We start from the raw sequence: 19,508 nt of genomic DNA, 5'->3' as shown, positions 1-19,508 counted from the left end.
AACTTGACAAGTCCCACCCACACTTGAGGAGGGGTGCTTATGTACATGGGGGTCTGTACGGGGGGAAGGGTGGATGTGAATCTTGGGGACCATCTCAGATGTCCACCTGCAATGCAACTTCAGACCTGAAGGAGTGGGAATTTGTCAGGCAGAGAAAACAGCACGTGGGAAGACCCTGAAACCATTAGGGGTTTGGCAATTTAGAAAGAGGAACAAAGTCTGATGTTGCTGGATCCCAGAGATAGGAAAATATAAGGGCGCTGCTAGGTCATGCATGGGTCACTATAGTGATTTTGCAGAGAATGCATTTTTAAAGATGTCTCTGATGTCATTGAGAACACACAAGGCAACAAGGGAGTAGAGGGAGGTCAGCAAGAGGCTGCCGCAGTATTCAAGACAACAGATGATGGTGGCTTAAAGGACAGTGGTGGCAGTAGAGATGGAGAGAAGTGGACAGATTTGAGAGGAACATAAAAGGGAGATTTCCTAAGACTTGGTGATTAATTGGATGTGGCATTAAAGAAAAATATACTCCTGGACTTGAGCCACTAGGAGGCTGGTTGTGCCATTTCCGGAATCTGGGGGCACTGAGAAGAAGAAAAGTTTTGCCAGAGAAGTGGGTTGATTTAAGACACATTGAGTCTGATGTGCCAATGAGACAATAAGGACAGGTATCACCTTGGCCATTGGCTGAGCTGATCTGGAATGCAGAAGAGAAGTCTAGGCCAAAGGCATGAACCTTGGAGACATCAGATGATAGGGAACATCTGAAGCCATTGGGAGGGGATGAGATCATCCAGGAACAACAGGTAGAATAAGGCCAGAGCCTGGAGGACCCTCACTTGAAGGTCTGCTGAGGAGGAGTGACCGTTTCACCTATCTCCTGTTACTGACACTGATGTCATCTTCATGAATATCGTGATCATTTATGCACATACAGTATCTCAAAGGCTTCTCTCCACCAGAGCACTGTGTATGTACATATGTGTGTACATGTGAGTATGTGTGCACGTGTGTCTGTGTGTGAGTTGTAGAGAGGGAATTGCATCAGAATCAACTGAAGAGTTTTTTTGAACTACACTCCCAAATTCTGATGTGTGCCTAAGGGAATCAAGAATAAAAGACACAAAAAGTCTTTTTAGAGACATATGCCCTCATTTTTTAGAGCAAACTGGAGCTCAGAAAAGTACAAGTCATTTGCCCAGTGATACACAGCTGGTTAGATGGCAGCCCCACTGAGAGAAGTTGAAATTGCCTAGCAACTACTTGAGCTTTTTAAGCCCCCAGGAATGTACATTTCTCTGTCAGTTTCACATTCTAGATTCCAGACACATCAAGAAATTCTAGCATCAGCTATGGGTTGCCAAAACGTCCACCGGTAACTGTGGGAGGAAGGAGGAAATTCTCACTCATTGAACCACAGCTGTACAACCATGTCAGCTTCAGAATAACCCTGTAAGATGGGTATTGTTTTCCCTATTTTATAAATGAGGAAACTGAGGCTTATGCATTAAATAATGTAACCAGGAATGGTGGAATCAGGCTTGAAATTTGCTCTTACCCCCGGCCTTCGGTTAATTTTAGGATGTTTAGAGGGAACCATATGTATGCACTGTGTTTTGGATTCCAATTTGCAATTAAGCATTTCTCCAAAAAATAAAATATCAATGGAATCGAGTTCATGAGCCAATACATTTATGTGAGCCCGGCTTTCCTGTCCTGGCACTTTCCTCTTCTGAAGGCAGACTGCTTGGTGAGAATCCGGGCTCCAGCCCTTCCTCATTGTGTGACCTTAGCCAAGGCATCAGACTTCTTTGTGTTTCAATTCTTCCTCTGCAATAAGTTAATACTAATGCCTACTTCACAGGGCTGGCGTGAAGATAAAATGATTTAATGCCTACAAAGTCTGCGAGACACCACCTAACAGGTAGTCACACTGTGGCTGCTCCCATCTCTACCACTACTATTTGTTCACATTCACTATGATTTATTTTTGATCCAAGAGGCTTATCTGAGTTCCCAATTAATATCTCCTTTTTACTCCAGAATTTTAGGATTTTACTTTGTTCTTATAACAGCATAGTTATAAGAAAGTGATATCCTGTAGTTCCTTAAGGGGATACAGAACAGATGCAAGTGGCCACCCTGATTTGATCCTTCATGCTCAGTAAATTGAAACGTCAAACATATTTATGCCTCGGGGTCTTTGCCTTTTACTCCTCTCGCTGCCTGGAACGTTCTCTCCCTGTATTACAGAACAGCCTCCTTCAACGCTTTCTTCTTTGTTCAAATGTCACCTTACCAAAAGTCCTGTCCACACCACTCTATCTAAAATACCATCTCCTTCCAACCATTGTTTTCTGTTTCTTTACCCTCTTCAAAGCACACCATCAGAAATATCACATATCTATTTAATCAGGGGCTGTCTTCCCAATAGAACTTTAGTTCCACGAGAGCAGGGGTTTGGTCTATTTTGTTCTCAGCTGTATATTCAGCATCTAGGACAGTCCCTGGCACGTTGCAGGCCCTCAATAAAGGTTTGTGGGATAGAAGAATGGATGAGTGAGTGAATGCTAAATTGCAATTCACATGGTGGGTTACATGGTCATCTGCAAAGACCACCATGATTTCCAGGTGCACTGTCACCTGCACTACTTTGGGGCAAACCAAATTGTTCCAGCCTCTCTTCCTGCAGGTGAGGGTACTACCATCTGTCCCATTTCCAGGCAAAACAATTTGTACATTATTCTAGATGTCAGGGGTTTTTTTTGTCACTCACCTCATTTGGTCAATCCCAAGCCTTTTCAAGTCTACCTCTACTAGATCTCAAGTCTGTCCATTTCTTTCTTTTCTCTGGTTCTAGCCACTGTCTTGTCTCAGCTGGCCTACTGGATAATTTTCTTATTGAACTTCCTAATCCTGTGCTCCCTCTGGACCATTCTCCATAAAACAAACATTCAGCATACACTTTCTGGAACAAGTGATTCCTGCCTATAATCCAATAGTGACCTTTTAGTGACCTTAGAAAATAAATTCAAGCTCCTCACCATATTGTACCTGCCCCAGTGTGGTCTGTTCCCAGCCCTCCCCTCTGGTTCCATCTCAGGTAACACACTACCTCTCACTTTAAAATGTCCAATCACCCCAGCCTTAAGCTCTTGGTACAGTCTCTGGGCCTTCGTACCTGCTGTTCTGCTGGAAATGCTTTTCACTTGGCTCCTCCCGTGGCATCTGGTAGATAGAAGCCATTCATTATGTTCTCATTGAATGAGAGAAAGAAAGAAGGAATGGTTTTTGTGAATCTTATCTATTTCTACTTCGGGTAGTTCTCATGCTACTTGTTATAATAATTTCTCCAGTCATTCTTCCAGGGATATTTTTTCTAAACTTTTCTAAATGGTCATTTTTCTTTTCCCCTGAGGTTCTAACCTGAAGGATTCTTATTGCAGAATATTAATGAAACAACTCTGGTTTATATAAATTATTTTCATTTGTCTTCACCTTGGCAGTTGCACACTTGGATTTATGTGGAAAGGAATACTTAATGATGAGGAAAGACCTATCTGGAAACAGCGGTGTAATCATTCAGCAGTAGAGAAGAGTGATATATGGGCCATATAATTAGCAATCATCTGTTCCACATTTGTTTTTCAGGGCTGAAGTTCAGAAGGCATTCAGTAACAAGCAGTAGGTAATGCCTTCTCAGTTCTTCCGTGAAAAACTGAATATTAATGATAAGCCCCATACACTAATTTTTTTTCTCTAAAATATGTAAAGTCTCCTAAGTCTGTACACACATGCATGTACACAGGACTCATGAATACACATTCGTTGTCATTTGAAGGAATTCAGTTCACAGTTTTTCTCAAGGTAATCAACATAACTTTAAATAGCCTCATATCAAATCTCAGTTCATTAGTAGCTTGATTTTACTTTACACTATGGAGTGCCGCTTTGTTTTTATTGCTTTGTTTTCTAAAATATGAAATTCTTTAAAGATTACTTTGTGTAAACTAATAAAGCCATAATTCAGAGGATATGCATCTTCAATGCATCCACACAGCCATGGATTTCTTTAAACCTCAGAAGTTATGAGAGCTACATTAGGTCATCAAATATGAAGTGTTCGACTTTGCAACAAATATGTAGTTTATTATATCTCAAACAAGAAGCAGTACGATTAATTGAGGTATGCGCCTAAACTACCAACACAATTTTGCCATCTTAATGCCAGAAGTGAAGAAGCCTGGAGAGCGAGTGGCAATGAAATCGTGAAAGACGTCTTCACAACTTGTGGAGAATTGAATGTTTTTCCTTGCAAGAAGTGGCCCAAAGCCTGGAAGAAGTGGTAGTCAGCTGGTGCAAGGTCTGGTGAATGCGGTAGATGACAGAGAGTTTCCAAGCCCAGCTTTTGTAGTTTGAGCAGCGTTGTTTGTGCGACATGTGGTTGAGCATTGTCTTGCAAGAGGATTGCCCTGTCTCTATTGACCAGTCTCAGCTGTTTCATTGCAAGCATCCTCATCATTTCATTCAATTGGTTGCAGTTGAAATCCGCTGTAATTGATTGACCAGGTTTCATTAAGCTGTTAGTTGATAATACCAGCGCAGGAAAACCAAACAGACACCATTAGCTTTTGTTGATGAATATTTGGTTTTAGACTTTGTTTTGGCACTTCTTCTTTATCCAACCATTGTGCTCAATGTTTGCAGTTGTCAAAAAGAATGCATTTTTCATCACACGTAACACTATGGTTCACCTTTATGTTGTGATAGAAAAGAAAGGTAAGCTTTGAGACAATTTCTCTTCTGATGCTTGTTTAATTCATGTGGTACCCATCTATCCAGCTTCTTTACTTTGCCAATTTGTTTCAAATGGTCCAATATTGTTGGAACAGTAATGTCAAACCTTGCTACTAATTCACACATAGGTTGAGATGAATTTGCTTCCACTACAGCTTTCAGCTTGTCATTATACATCTTGGTCTCAGGTTGCCCACGTGGCTTATTTTTAAGATCAAACCCACCAGAATAGAACTTCTCAAACCATTGATGTACTGTGCATTCATTAGCTACATCCTTCCCAAACACTTCATTGAGATTTTGAGCTGTCTGTGATGCATTGGTTCCACAATGGAACTCATATTAAAAAATAAGACGAATTTTTGACCTATCCATGGTTTCACAAAAATTGCTCTAAAAAATTTGAAATGTTATCACAAGCCAAAACATGCATTTGAAAGAATGAGGATGTACCTTCACAATAAAAATTTAAAAAGAGATATCAACTGTCAAACTTAGTACTTAAGGAAAATAGACATGCCATACTTAATAACCTAATTAATTCACAAGAGAGTCAAAAGATACAGGTACGGAATCAGTTCTGTCTGGAATAAACATTCATTTTGGCTGAAAGGGAGTCACTTGATCCATTTCTCTTTCTTCATCTAAGAAATTGAAGGAAAACCTCTCTCATAAGGTTTGTGTGGGAACAAAATGAGGCAACACGTGAAAGTGTTTTGACATTGCAAAGCACAAAAAATAAATAAAGTAAGTGATGGTGTTATTGTTAAAATAAGAAAAATAATTTTATCAGATTGAATAAATCAAAACAGCTATGCTTTTGTGCAGAAAATGGTTGAGACTCTACATCAGAAATTTAGTTGACTCAGTATTTGTTCAGATAATGAACTTGGCTTACCCACACGCAGAAATGTGGTATTTAAAATGTTCCCTAAGTGAAATATTTTAATATATTCTCTTCAATGTTTTCATATATTCATGAGAGATCTCCAAAATGATTCTTCTTCCACTAGTGTTTATTTTCTGTAAAACTAGCAATCATAGTAAATCCATGGAGAGAGTATACCCTAGGAATTATATTCCACTCTAAATCAAGGTTTGTTTGATTCAGTAAATCAATCACATTCCCAAAAGTTGTCTTCCTGCGTTGCACAGTTTTACTCTTTCTCTCATAAACGATGAAAGAAGAAACAATTGTAAGTGTAGAACGTTGTAGGAAAGCTAGATGAATTTAAAGAATTCCCATTATCACAATTAAAATTCCAAGTGAGGAAGCCAGCAAACCTTCCCAGAAGCTGAAGTATATCTTAAATAAATAAAAGGAGACCCATTTTTAGGAAATATAGTCTCTCTTCTGCTTTATAACTTGGAAAACTGTACTATGTATTGAAGAGCAAGCAGCAATCTTTTCCAAAGCCCAAAAAAGTGCTCAGTTGAAAAGCTGTGAGACCATCTCAGATCTCCAAGGCATGACTGCACTGAAGGCAAGAATGGGGCAAGACTGACAGTGTGTGTGTGTGTGTGTGTGTGTGTGATGTTTCTGTATATTCTGTACAGGCGCTTCAGCCTGTGAGCTCATTCACATGCCCTTAGCTCTAAGGGCACATGACTTAGCTCTAAGCACCTGTGTAGGGAGGATTGACTGCCATAGGTTACTGCACAGAAAACCAGTTTTTACAAAGAGACAAAGCATTGGCCAGCTCATCTTCAGTTGTTACTGGCATGTGCATGTGCATCCCCTGGGTAGGTGCCTCATTTGCAACAACCTGGTACATTAGCTCCAAAAGTTATTTCATTGACAGTCACCTCCTGCTTCACAGGACTCACAGTGTTCACCTGGGCCAGGTAGAACTGTTCGCATTTTACTAATCACATTCATGGCTTAGACAAATATTGGGTGCATGCTCCTTCTGTACCAAGCACTGTGCAAGCGCCAGAGGATTCAACCATGAAAACAAAGAAACATGTCTTGTCCTCAATGGGGTTAAAGTCAGGCAATTACTTGTCCCAAGCTGGAAGATCAAACCTCATTTCTGCCTAAACTGCCAGAAAGCTTGATTTTTCAAACCAATATCAGAAGGTGTCCTTTACTGTTAAAGAGATGGGCCCTGACTCTCCTGCCTATGGGAAATTCAGCTTTGCACCACGATCCCTGAGAAGAACATTGTAGTTGACACCAGTTTCATGTTCATACTATCTTGATAAGTTCACATAAATTAAGTATAATATTTATTTTTTTAAGTATAATATTTATAAGCCCAGCAAAAAGACTCTGAATTAAAGTATGAGAAATGAATTAAATACCATTATACATCATCTGCAATTTAAAAATAATTCCCTGGAGTGCAAATTTACTCCAGGTAGAACATAAAGTTGAGCTTCTATTTTTTTCAGCTGTGTAAAAAGAAAAAATTGGATTGTTATAAATACAGTACTAGTGTTAATATTTATTAGTATTTGCCACAAAGTGTTAACACATCTGTCAACATTCTTAAACTGTAAGAACTTAAATGCTTGTGCAGTCCAGAACAACCTTATATGAGAAAGATGAGGATAAACAAATGGCCACTGTACTAATTTAAACTGGTTTGACTCACTGTTTTCTCACTTTCCTTCTACTTCCTTCCACAACCCACCCCTCCCCCTGAAAGGTGACTTCCAAAAAGAAATCTCCTAATTGCTTTTTCATGTCCCTTTGGCCAGAGGCGTAGACCGAAACCTGTTGGGTGGTTATCAGAGTGTGATATCCTAGTTTTGCTTCCCTAAATTCTGTGTTGATAAAAATCCCTGAAGGAGGCAAAGGTTTTGGGCCAGAGAACACAGCCCTTTAAAGAGCTTGGCCAAACACCCACCCACCCACCCACCCACCCAGACTTAAATCTCACATCTCTTAGTTCTCTCTGTCCCCAGCACCACCAACTTCTGCTTTTGCCTGGATGAATGAGGACATTTCTCCTTCTCTCTGCTTTTGCCACAACTCTTCCTCATAATTTATTCTCCATGCAGTAGCCACAGTGATTTTTGAAAACCCAAATCAAAATGGCTTCCCAGTGTCCTCGAATACAGTCCACTGTCTCGTGCCCTGTGAAGCACTGGGCACTCTGTCTTCTGCTCACCTTCTCAGCCTCTTCCGATGCCACTGCCCCCTACTTACTGCACCTCAGCCACTCTTCTGGCCTTTTACTCCCTCAAACAACCAAACAATTTCCCAACTTAGGGTCTTTGCACCCAGAACGCTCACCCCATGCCCTTCACCCTTAGGTCTCCTTCTCCTTTAGGTCTCAGCTCACATGTCACCTCCAGGGCGAGGCCTTTCCTTGAGCCCTTGTCCAAAGTTGTTTGCAGCTCTTTCCCCATAACTTTCACCCATTACTTTGTCGTCTTCAGAATACTCGTCATTATCTGAATTTATCCCTCTCCTTTGAACTTGTTTTTTCACCTATCTTCTTTTCTTTAATATTTTTGCAGAATGTAAATGTCACTCGTACCTCTTTTGTTCATAGCTGGGCTTCCAGCTGATACACAGTGCCTGACACACAGTGGGATATTTGTTGAATGAAAATGTGCACCCTTAAGGGCTCGGCTTATTTCTGAGAAATGCCCTGAATCATAAACTCCATACAGGTTCATACATTCTAAGTTCCATCTCAATTTAAACCGCAGGAGACTTGGATATACTTTTCAATTTAGTGTCTTTTTTCTGTTTCAGTCTTCTCTAATAAATAGTGACATTATCTTTGTGAAGTTGCATGCCCCATGGGAAGTCCTTGGAAGATACGCAGAACAAATGAATGTAAGAATGCCTTTCAGGTAGGTGTAAATGTATTTTCCCCCACTCTCTCTGCTGCTTCACTATAAACCTAATGTTTTCCTTTCTTGGAACAAATAATTCTGAAATGCTGACTGGGAGGCTATTAGAGAAAATTTTTCAAGACTTTAGGACATGCAAATAAGTTTTCATGGTCAATAACGATTTTAAGGCTTTATGCAAAAATTTCTGGCTAATTCACTTCTTAGCAGGTAGAATATTTCCAGTGCCTGTAATAAAGAAGTATTTTCCAAGTGGCATTTTCAATTCCAAGGTGCCATTTTTAGAAGTCCTGCATACTGCTGCTTTGAACAGCCAGGCCCTAGGCATCACTGGCACAGGGGGATATATTCATGCTCCTTACTGACCAGTTTCTTCTGGAAAAACATTAAAATCTACTTCCATAAAAACAAGTTCAAGAGATTTCATGAAAATGTGACCTTTTCTTTAAAAAAAAAATAACCTATTTTTAAATTTAAAAGAAGTCATGAATACTGTGCAAACAGGAATATTGATATTTGTTCCAAGGGGAATAGAAAATACTTGTATTTATTCCTTCATTATTTAAAAGGGTTAATTTACCTTCATCTCACAATGAATATTTTTATTTTCCCTGTGTATTAAGGAAAAGTGATCTGCATTTCCTATATAAAAATAAATGAAATATTTAACCTTAAATTATAAATGCCAAGATATGGGGGGGGGCATAATGGAATTTGCTAAAGGACGTGGGGGGATTTAGTACCAAGGGCAGATCCAATGGGATTTAAAGAAGTAAGCACTTTTGGTTTGTACTTTGCAGGTAAGAGCAAGTTGGATGACAGGAATTAGGCAAAGTGGTACCAACTCTACAACATACCCCTGTGGAAAGTTATGGAGACAAAGAACCAGCTGCACTCACAGAGACAGAGAAAAGGGCCAGGGACACATTTAGAAAAGGGCAATCTCCATTCATAGCCCTGTAATGTATCTCCCTGGTGCACCTCATCTTCTTTGTTTACTGGCCTTTTTGTCCTAATATCAAGTCAAAGTAGCTGCTGGGATTTCTAACATCTGTTTTCCTGGAGGCAAAATTCTCAAAATAAATAGATATAGCTCTGGTATTATGATTTACTTTTATCTCAATGTTAAAAAGGAAATCTGAGAACTCAAGGATTTAAAAAAGAAAATAATATACACATACACACACACACACACACACATATCTTTACTAATAGAGATAAGGAATATCAACTAAGTTTCCATTGAAAATTGTTATACTATAATGATTAATTAAATCCAGTTATTTATTAATGATATAATAACTATCTAATATGGATTAATAGCACATAACACCTAAGAACCAAAAGAGAATGAAAGAAAACATTACAAAATATGCTTGAATAGAAATCGGTATTCCCTCCCTAGTATAAATTTCATAAAACCATCTACCAGAACACACTTCTCTAACAAAGAACCCAGGGAGATTGTGGAAACTTGAGCAATGTTAATGCAAAGCAAGTTCCTTTAGTACTTGCAAGGATTCCATAACTGAGGGGCCTGGCCACATCACAGATAACGCTTTTGCACGCCCTTTATGGAGCAGAAATGTGCTGTCTCCAAGCAGCATTAACACCGATTTTGTGTAGCATTAAAAGAATGTTAACCAAGCAATAAAATGAAAATGAATGTGAATAATAATCTTCTTTTTAGATAGAGGAATTCCTACAGGACAACAATTCTAGAAGAAAACATTGTTAATGTGTGACACTAATTGGCCTCATTAATATTGATATGGTTTTACCTAAGCATAGCTCCACTTGTTGCAACCTGATGCATAGAAAATTTATGCTATCCACAGTTTCAGACACGTAACTCTAGCCTGAGGACATACATGCATTTCCAAAGGAGAATCCTCCTGCCATATCATTTCAACATAAAGTACAAACATCATTTTGGCCTAATTTAAATACCCCAAAGAATCTTATGTGTGTTTATTATTTTCTGTAGACTGCATTCTGAATCCCAAGTTTAATCTTCTTGGATTTTTATCCCTATAATGATTAAAAAGAAATTGTATAATAGGTTTCTTAGGAGAAATTGCTGATAAAACCTGCTTTTTATATATGTCTTTGGGTATGTTTTAGGTTAATTAATAGACCTTATTTTTAGGAGAATTTTTAGCTTTACAGAAAATAGAGAAGATAGTAAAGTGTTCCAATTCTCTCTCTTTCCCAACTCACAGTTTCTTTATTATTAACATCTTGAATTAGTGTGGTATATCTTTTGCAATTGATGGACCAATGTGGATACAATATTATTAACTGAAGTCCATAGTTTACTTTAGGGTTCGCTCTTTTTGTTCAGTTCTGTGGGTTTTGACAAATGCGTGTCACGTATCCACCACTGTAGTATCATACCTAATAGTTTCACTGCCCTAAAAACATCCTGTGTTCCACCTACTCATTCCTTCTCACCCTACCCAAACCCCTGGCAACCACTGATCTTTTCATTGTCTCAGTAGTTTTCCCTATTTAAAAAATGGATATGTTTTTATGTTTCCACAAATATGCAACATATTTTGTGGTATATAAGCTTCCCATTTTCCAAAAGTACAATAGTTCAGTAACAGTTCAGAAGACACTTAAACTGTTTTGAGTTTCATCAATAGCCCACAACAAAGCATCTACCAACTGTACTCTCCATTCAAACTATACCCAGAAATTTCATTTTTAATATTTTGTAAAGGTAGATAAACAATAATATGACAGAAACTTATAGTCTTATTTTTTTAAATTTTTTTTCAGAATTCCTTGGTTTTACCTGCTTAATTTATTATAACCAGGGTCGATGGTTATGCAAGTTTTCCCAGCGTGGTTTATTTACAGCTGGGTATTGATGCTAAATTAGTGTCTGTCCCATACTGGTTGTACAAAATATATATATTTTTAATGTTACCCCTATCTATATCATGAGAAAAGTGTTCTGTAAACTTAAAATGCTATATAAATATTAGTTAATATGATAGTGTGCCCATTAAATTATATATGTTGTCCCCTAGTCCATCTCTGCATTTCCTTGGGGAAAAAGCTGACTTCAGCTGAATCTGCACAAATACCAATCACTGCAAATAATCACTCTGCACACACTTTGTAGGCAAGGCACAACCATAACAAAATTATGGTAACGAGGAGAGGAAGAAATGTCAGTGAAAACTGTTGCATAAGATTTCATGATGCAAAAACGCATGCCCTGTGTTCCCACTACATTTCTCACTGTTAATCTCTTTTTAGTTTTTTCTTCTTCACCTCTTACAGGCTTCTATCTTCAATCTCCTTTCCTTCCTTGCTAGTTCAAACTGTAACTGACGATGGGTTTTCTTCTCGACTGGCTTCATTTTTGCTGTTCTTCCAGGAGAAAAATCTATTACCTGCCCCGCCGGTACAAGTTCATGAGCAGGTTAGTATCACACTCCGTCAGGATAGTGTTTGCCTGTCTGTTGGCCTGTGTACTGCAACAATGACAAGGAGCTACAAGCTAGGGAAGATGGGCCTTTGTCACGTGGGAAAATTGGCTGCCACACACGTTCCAAAAATAGCTGTTTCAGGTTAGCCTGGGGGGAAAAAGCAGAGATGAAAATGTCTCTCCTCAGAGATGCCATTCCCCTGCAGGCTTGTTGGGGCTGTTGTATTTTTAGCCCACTCTATTAGATAAATCATCAAAAACCCCATCCATTCAGAGCATCTTTGGTTTGGATGTTATTTTTTTCTACATAAATTCCTCCCTCCATTATATGTAATTTGAAAGCTCACAATACAGAGTCACCATCTCAAAAAGCTATTGGCTACTTGGCTCCCATAGGTGGGGCCCTCCTGTGTTAAATTATTTATTAAGAAAATATTGCTATTAATTATTAGTAACTTATTAATAATAACTTATTGTTGATTAATTAACTAATTATTAAGTTATTAATAAATGTAGACATATGCCCTCACTCAGGAGCACTTCCTATTCTCTTTTCTACCAAAAAAAAAAAAATCCTACTGGGTAAAGATTGCATTTACTATATTTTGTATCCTCCCAAAGCTTGTTTTTCCTTGTTGTTTTTTGAGAAACGGGGATAACAGGAATGCGTCAATGATTATGTCTTCTAATTGGGTTCTGTTGCGATCAATGGCAAATCTAATTTTAAAATCTGAATTAGTCTTATATTTCCATTCACACTGAGCTGAGTTGATGGTTAAACTGGGAAATCATTGCATTTCTCTGAAAATCCTCTAGTTAGTTCAGTTGTACGAGATTTAGAATTCAGGTTCCCTCTGTGTATATGCTATGCAGAGTGATAAGTAAAACAGTAATTGATATATTTTGGTGGGTTTCCTGAAATGCATGTGCACTCACCAAAGTATGGTGTGAGAATTGGCATCCAAAGAAACTAAGATGTTGCTTCTCTAAGTTGCCCAGTGTGGCAACCTTAGCGGCAGTCCTTTCATTAGGCAGTAGACGTGGCATTTGGGTTCAAAACACTTTACCCTGTGTTGGTAATTCTCAAACTTCAGCCAGCATCAGCATCCCCTGGAGGGCTTGTTAAAAACCCAGATTTCTAGGCCCATGCCCAGAGTTTCTGAGTCAATAGATCTTCAACGGGGCTGGAGAATTTTCGTTTCTAACGGATTCCCAGCCGCAGGCAGTGCTGCGGGTCCTGGGACCATGATTTGAAAACCATCGTCTGCATGACAAGTCCATCTCCACCTTCCTGTTAAATTAAGGATTTGACTGACTATAGATGGAAAGAACAGAAACCCAAATCAAGGAAAATCTGAAGGAAAAACAACAAGGTGAAGAGAAGTTTTTCCCAATTTTGATGACACGGTGAAAAAACCATTTGTACCTGATACTGTTTCAATCTGCTGAATGAAATATATTCCAGATTTCTAAAAGGAATGTAGGGTGGGGAGAAGTCTTGTTATTGTCCAAATTTTCCAATTCAGTAAAGTGACTATGTGGGGGACAAAGCACAGCCTTTGGGACCACAGAACCTATGTTGGCCCTGGATGGCTTTGGGCAAGTTATTTAGCGTATCTGAGCCTGAGTTTTCCTCATTTATAAAATGAGGAACTAATTTCTACCCTGTAGGACTGATGTGAGGTTTGGTGCCTAGTGTGTAGAAGATCTTCATAAATGTTATCAGTTAGTGATTATTATGTGTAATATTTATAAGAACAACTTTATATCTTTGCATACCTCCTATTTCTTTCTGCTTTTGAACTTATCATCTCTTCTAGTCTCCTTTATTCTGTTCTTTAGTGAGCAGTCCACTAACTGTTCTGATTTTACCTGCCAAGTAGTCATTTTCCTCATTTATATTCCCTATCCTGGCCTTGGTTCCACTATTTGAAACATCACCTAACTTAAAACCTAAGGATCCTTCTGGATGTTTCACCTCCTCATCTAATCAGTCTCTAAAGCTCTGCAGGTGCAGATGAATATTTCTAGAAGCCATACATTACTCTTCATTCTCACTGCCATTGTCTTAACTGAGCTCTCATCACCTCTGGCCTATTTTACATCAATTTATCTTTTTTCCTCTGTTTTGACTCCCTTCCAAACTAGAAGACACTCATCTTCCTAAGTAACAAATCTTATCATGTCATATGGTGGCTACCCTAGAATGATCAAAATAAAGTTGAAAGCCTCAGCTTAAACACAGACCTTTATAGACTGTCTTCATCCATCTCTCCCCTCCCACAACTCTCTGCTGCGTCCATATTGGACTACTCATAGTTCCCAAACACATTATGCTCACTTGGGTTTAGGTGCCTTTGCATATGGTGATCCTTCTGGAAGATCCTTAATCGGCTTGTTCACCAAGGTAATGTCTACTGAGTCTTCAAAACTCAGTCCACGTGTTTGAGTCTTTTGACCAGGTTAAATGATGTTTCTTTTCAGTTTTTCCATTGGCACTCTATGGCCCCATCACTGTGTGCTGTAATCTGTGATGTACATGTCTATCTCCTCACCTGGATGGTATTTGAAGGCAATGATGGCTCATTCAATTCCATATTTCCGGCCGGGCGCGGTGGCTCACGCCTGTAATCCTAGCTCTCTGGGAGGCCGAGGCGGGCGGATTGCTCAAGGTCAGGAGTTCAAAACCAGCCTGAGCAAGAGCAAGACCCCGTCTCTACTATAAATAGAAAGAAATTAATTGGCCAACTGATATATATATAAAAAAAATTAGCCGGGCATGGTGGCACATGCCTGTAGTCCCAGCTACTCGGGAGGCTGAGGCAGTAGGATCGCTTGAGCCCAGGAGTTTGAGGTTGCTGTGAGCTAGACTGACGCCACGGCACTCACTCTAACCTGGACAACGAAGCAAGACTCTGTCTCAAAAAAAAAAAAAAAAAAAAAAAAAAAAAAAAAAAAATTCCATATTTCCAGTACCTAGCACACAGTAAGTGGAATGAGTGAACAAATCAATCTGCACACACACACACGTGAGGATTCAAGTGGGGAGAAAGATAGTCATAAAGAAAAGAAGCATAGAAAAACGAGATCAGCCCAAAGTGTCAGACACAGACTTGGGACTGAAACATTTGCTCAAACCCAAGGAGGAGGAATGAGTAATAAGCGCTTGAAAGAAAATGGTGAAAAAGGAGCTATAGAATCTCAAGGTTGGATGGGATATTAAATGTCATCAACTCCAACCACTCATCAGATATTTAAACCTCTGCTATCTGGTCAGCCAGTCCATGTCTGAACATCCCTGGAGACAAGGAATTCTATGACCCATCTGTGGGCAGCTCTGACTCTTAGAAAGTTCTTCCTTAAAATATGGCATAATCTTTGTCTCTTTAGCTTTCTCTCTTTGATTGTAGTTCTGCCCCCTGGATAGAAATAAAAAAAAAAAAATCAACAGAACAAAAGGCAAAGCATGAGAGAATGATTGTGAAATTATAGGCAAAAGGCTTGGCACTTAGAGGCTATTTGGAAATTAAGAGTTGGGGATAGAGAGGTTCTCATACCTAAGGGTTTGGGAAAATATTGTTGGAGGTAAAAGCAGAATGAGTATCCAGAAGAGATACAGGTATGGTGAGAAGGATAATGGTTTTTCTTTTAATAATTCGTTTTTTCTTTTGATTTTTTTTTAATTTCAGCATAGTATGGGCGTACAAATGTTAAGGTTACATATATTGCCCATGCCCCTCCCCCCCGATAATTCTGTATTATAACTCACAGTAGGGCTTTGAGGTGTTGGTGTCCCGGAGGCCTCTGGAACTGGTGACAATGCTAGAGAATGCAATTTGGGAGTCAGTGGCACAGGAGTCCTGACCTTAGCCAGGGGAGTGTATGGAAATTCCCAGGGAGGAGTGAAGAGGAGAGGGTTTATTGTAGATTTTCTGAGAAATTGCCACTAACCCTCTTCTCTTCACTGGAATTACAAACTGAAGGGCTTGTGTACGACTTGCCATCCAATAGTACTCCAGGAATGAAACCCTGACTTCCAATATTCTAAAATTCTCCTGTTATACCAAATATGGATATTTAATTCAGCTTTTTGTTTCATTCATATACATGATATTGAATTTCATCAATCCATGAAAGTATCCCTGAAACAAATCTATAGCCTAAGAATAAGAGAAATGAATTAAAAATTATAACAATTCTGAGCAAGCAGAGAAATAAAGCATTTTTTCCACAAATATCTTTATTTTTAAAAGTCACCTGATTCCCATAAAGCACACTCATGTAGTTCAGACATGTATTTCTGGAATTAATGCTTTTTTATCCCTATGCTTTTTCTATTAAATGCCACTTTGACTCTTATCTTTGGTCAGGCTTATAGGAATTGTAAATTACCTATCTAATAAAAAAGAAATTTATCATCTGCCTTTATTTGTTTTTTGCTTTCATAAAATACTACAAATATAGTCTGTAAAAGATGTAATTACAAAGTAACAAATCTGATTCTTGTGGATGGCTTGCAGCTGAAGTCTCATTTCTACTTATTCCTTACCCCCTGCCCCAGCCATACCCCCCAGCCATACATATTCTGCCTGACTTTATCCTTTGCAATTTTTGACAGGGCGAATGCTGGACTCAATTGCATTATATATTCAGTATAGCCACAGTCTCATCAGATGAGCATATAGGCAAAATGACAAAATGCCCTGTATATTTCCATCCCTGTTTTAAAAAGTTAATACATGTAAATGTTTCAAGGCCTTTGGACTCTTTGTAAAGTATGTAGGCTGTGCCCCAAATAATAGTCTTGTGACCTAAAAGAATCACATTAGCTTCCTAAGATCACTAATTCCTATCCAGGTAGAAGCTGAAAATAAAGGACATTTGGCTCTAAGAAAAGGAAAAAGAAATCCAAGCCTCCTGTTGTCTGTTATCAGTCCAGGAGGGCTTAATTTACTGCAATGTAGGGCTGTGTGTTGCCTCCATTTAGAAGAAGAAGAAAAAAATGCTCATCTGTATTTTCCCTCTAGGCATATTGTCCCTGAAAATGTAATCTGTTAGAAACATGATGCTATTATTATAATATTCTGATCTAGGGAAAAGCAGGTGTCTTTGAAGTAGGCCTGTTTCATTTAATTCAGTCTGATTAAGTTTTCCTTAGTGCAAATTCCCTCCTGGGTTTGTTAGTGGCTCAAGGGAAAGGACCTGTCTTCCACTTCCTCAGTGTATACCCAGAGCACCCACACTGGGACTCTGCACATAGAAGGTGATAAAGGCCTCCTAACAGGTTAGCATGTTGGGAGTGAGGTCCTTTGCATGTGGCCTTTTCTTTAAGCATCACCTCTCCCAAAGTGGGAAGGATTATCTCCCCTTTACAGCTGAGGGAACCAAAGACCAAAGAAGATTAAACAGAACCTTCCCAAGAGCCCCTTTGAGAAGCCACAGCAGAGGTGGCAAGCCTGTGCCCATCTGCTTATGTGACATTGCCAGCTGCCCCCAGGTACCTGGAACCCCATTGCCATGAACCAGTATTTTTTGGAGAATCTAAATTTTCCATCAAAGCAAACTTTCTGTTCAAGTAACTCATCTTGCAGTACAGATATTAACTTGACAAGTCAAGGCCAGAAATGCCCAAGTGGATGTTCCATCTTCCCTGTATTGATTTGCTTGTGTAGTCTGTAACAGCCCTTTTGCTCAGTAAATGGCAGAAATGGAACAAAGTGACAACATATCCAACTAAAATCAATGCTAAATCATTAAGCCAATGTTTTCTCTTTTCCCTGTTAGTGGAGTCTTTATTAAGTAAACTCCACTCCCATACTAGAGAAAAAAATGGGATGCCTTCTGGTTAATTGGTTTCCTGGTTTTAATATAGCTAAGTAAACTTCCAGATTGCCTATTCAGGGATGTTAATTAGACACAACATGGGAGCACAGATCTCAGTGTACAAGGGAATATCATAGCTTTTGAATTTCTGTTGGGAAGAGAACTCTACATAAAAGTTCATTGTCACTGTGTTCTTCATCCCAGAAACCACCACTTTATTGAGCCCTTTGTATAATACATCCAAGGCATTGCACAAGTTCTTGATACTCATTATCTTATTTATTCCCCACTACTGCCTTATGCTATTTTGCTATTAGCTCAGAGAGGTTTAGCTATTTGCCCAGCAAGATCTCTATGACTGGGATGTGAACCTGCCTCCAGCTGACTCCAAAGTCCATTATTGTATATACTAACAGTTATCCACTAGGTGTTGCAAAAAGGAAAGCTCTTCATTAATTCATGTTTGCTTAGAGTGACATAACCAAAAGATTATCGCCCAAATCACCAACAACATGTAGTATCTAAAGAGCATCTGACTGATCATCATTTTAGAGATGAGCTTAGTAAGGCTCAGTGAGGGCAAAAGGCTTTCCCCAGGCTACAGTAATGTGTGATGGCGGGATCAAGAATTCAACTTGAGCCTCATGCTTTCCAGTCTAGTGGCTCTTTGCACTACGTGTTTCTCCTCTGCATGGTTGAAGCGGATCCTTAGCGAAGCCTGAGTGTGGCACAGTTTGGAGACAGCAGTGTATTTGTGGAAGGGCAGCCTAGGGGAGCTCTCACTCCTTATCCCACGACAGAGAAACAGACTCTTGTTCCCAGGAGGTGGGAACAGCATGTGGACGGCAGCCTTAGCACAACAGGAGCCTGGCCCACCGTGGCCAGGTCTTGAGGGGAGGATCAGACCAAGACTGTTTTAAGAGATGGATGAGTTTCCTATTGCTGCCATAATGCATTGCTGCAAACTTAGCTGCATAAAACAACACAAACGTATTATCTCACATTCTGTAAATCAGAAGTCCAGGGGATGGGGGACTCAGCTTCTCTGCTTGAGGTCTCCCAAGGCTGAAATTAAGGTATTGGTGGGCCTGGGCTGTTATCTGGAGACTGTGGAGAATGTGCTTCCAGGCTTGTTCAGGTTGCCGGCACAATTCAGCTTATGCAGTTGTAGGACTGAGGTGTCTGCTTCTTTACTAGCTGTTGGCTGAAGGTCCCTCTCAGCTTCTCTAGGCTGCCTGCATTCCCTGGGTCCCAGCACTTTGCATCTTCAAAGCCAGCAATGGCGGATCAAGCCCTTCTCATACCGCGAATCTCTCTGGCTCTCCTTGTGCTGCATCTCTCCTGTCTCCAACCGGAGAACGTTCTCTGCTTTTAAAGGTTTCATGTGGCTAACTTGGGCCCATCTGAGTAATCCAGGGTGCTCTCCCTATCTGAAGGTCTGAACCTTACTTAGATCTTCAAAGTTTCATTTGCCATGTGACAAAACATAGTCACAGGTTCTGGGGGTTAGGTATAGACATCTTTTGGGGGCAATTCTGCCAACCGGAAGAAGACACAACCCAGTGACCGCATTTGGGTGTCTGTTCCTGTCGTCCTGAAGAGCACACAGCATGGACAGGCATGTGTGATGGAA

General features: G+C 39.6%; 1 protein-coding gene across 5 annotated transcripts in view; it reads left to right on the top strand.

Annotated features, from left to right (window-relative positions):
- Positions 1-19,508, top strand: part of ANO4 (anoctamin 4) — a 276,016-nt gene that overhangs the window by 161,434 nt on the left and 95,074 nt on the right. For 3 of the 5 annotated variants that reach the window (XR_012921397.1, XM_076007082.1, XM_076007081.1), the window contains 2 exons: positions 8,510-8,610; positions 12,002-12,046. Coding sequence is in view for 4 of the 5 variants with exons in the window: in XM_076007082.1 (XP_075863197.1) it covers positions 8,510-8,610; positions 12,002-12,046 (146 nt within the window). In the remaining variant the exon portion in view is untranslated. Of the gene's footprint in view, positions 1-8,509; positions 8,611-11,904; positions 12,047-19,508 lie in introns of those variants that run through there. The other 2 variants (XM_076007084.1, XM_076007083.1) reach the window with 2 other exon arrangements.

Source organism: Microcebus murinus, chromosome 10 (genome assembly GCF_040939455.1).
Source record: "Microcebus murinus isolate Inina chromosome 10, M.murinus_Inina_mat1.0, whole genome shotgun sequence".
Classification (NCBI taxonomy): Eukaryota; Metazoa; Chordata; class Mammalia; order Primates; family Cheirogaleidae; genus Microcebus; species Microcebus murinus.
Note: the sequence above shows the minus strand (reverse complement) of the source record. Positions and strands in the feature narration are given on the sequence as shown.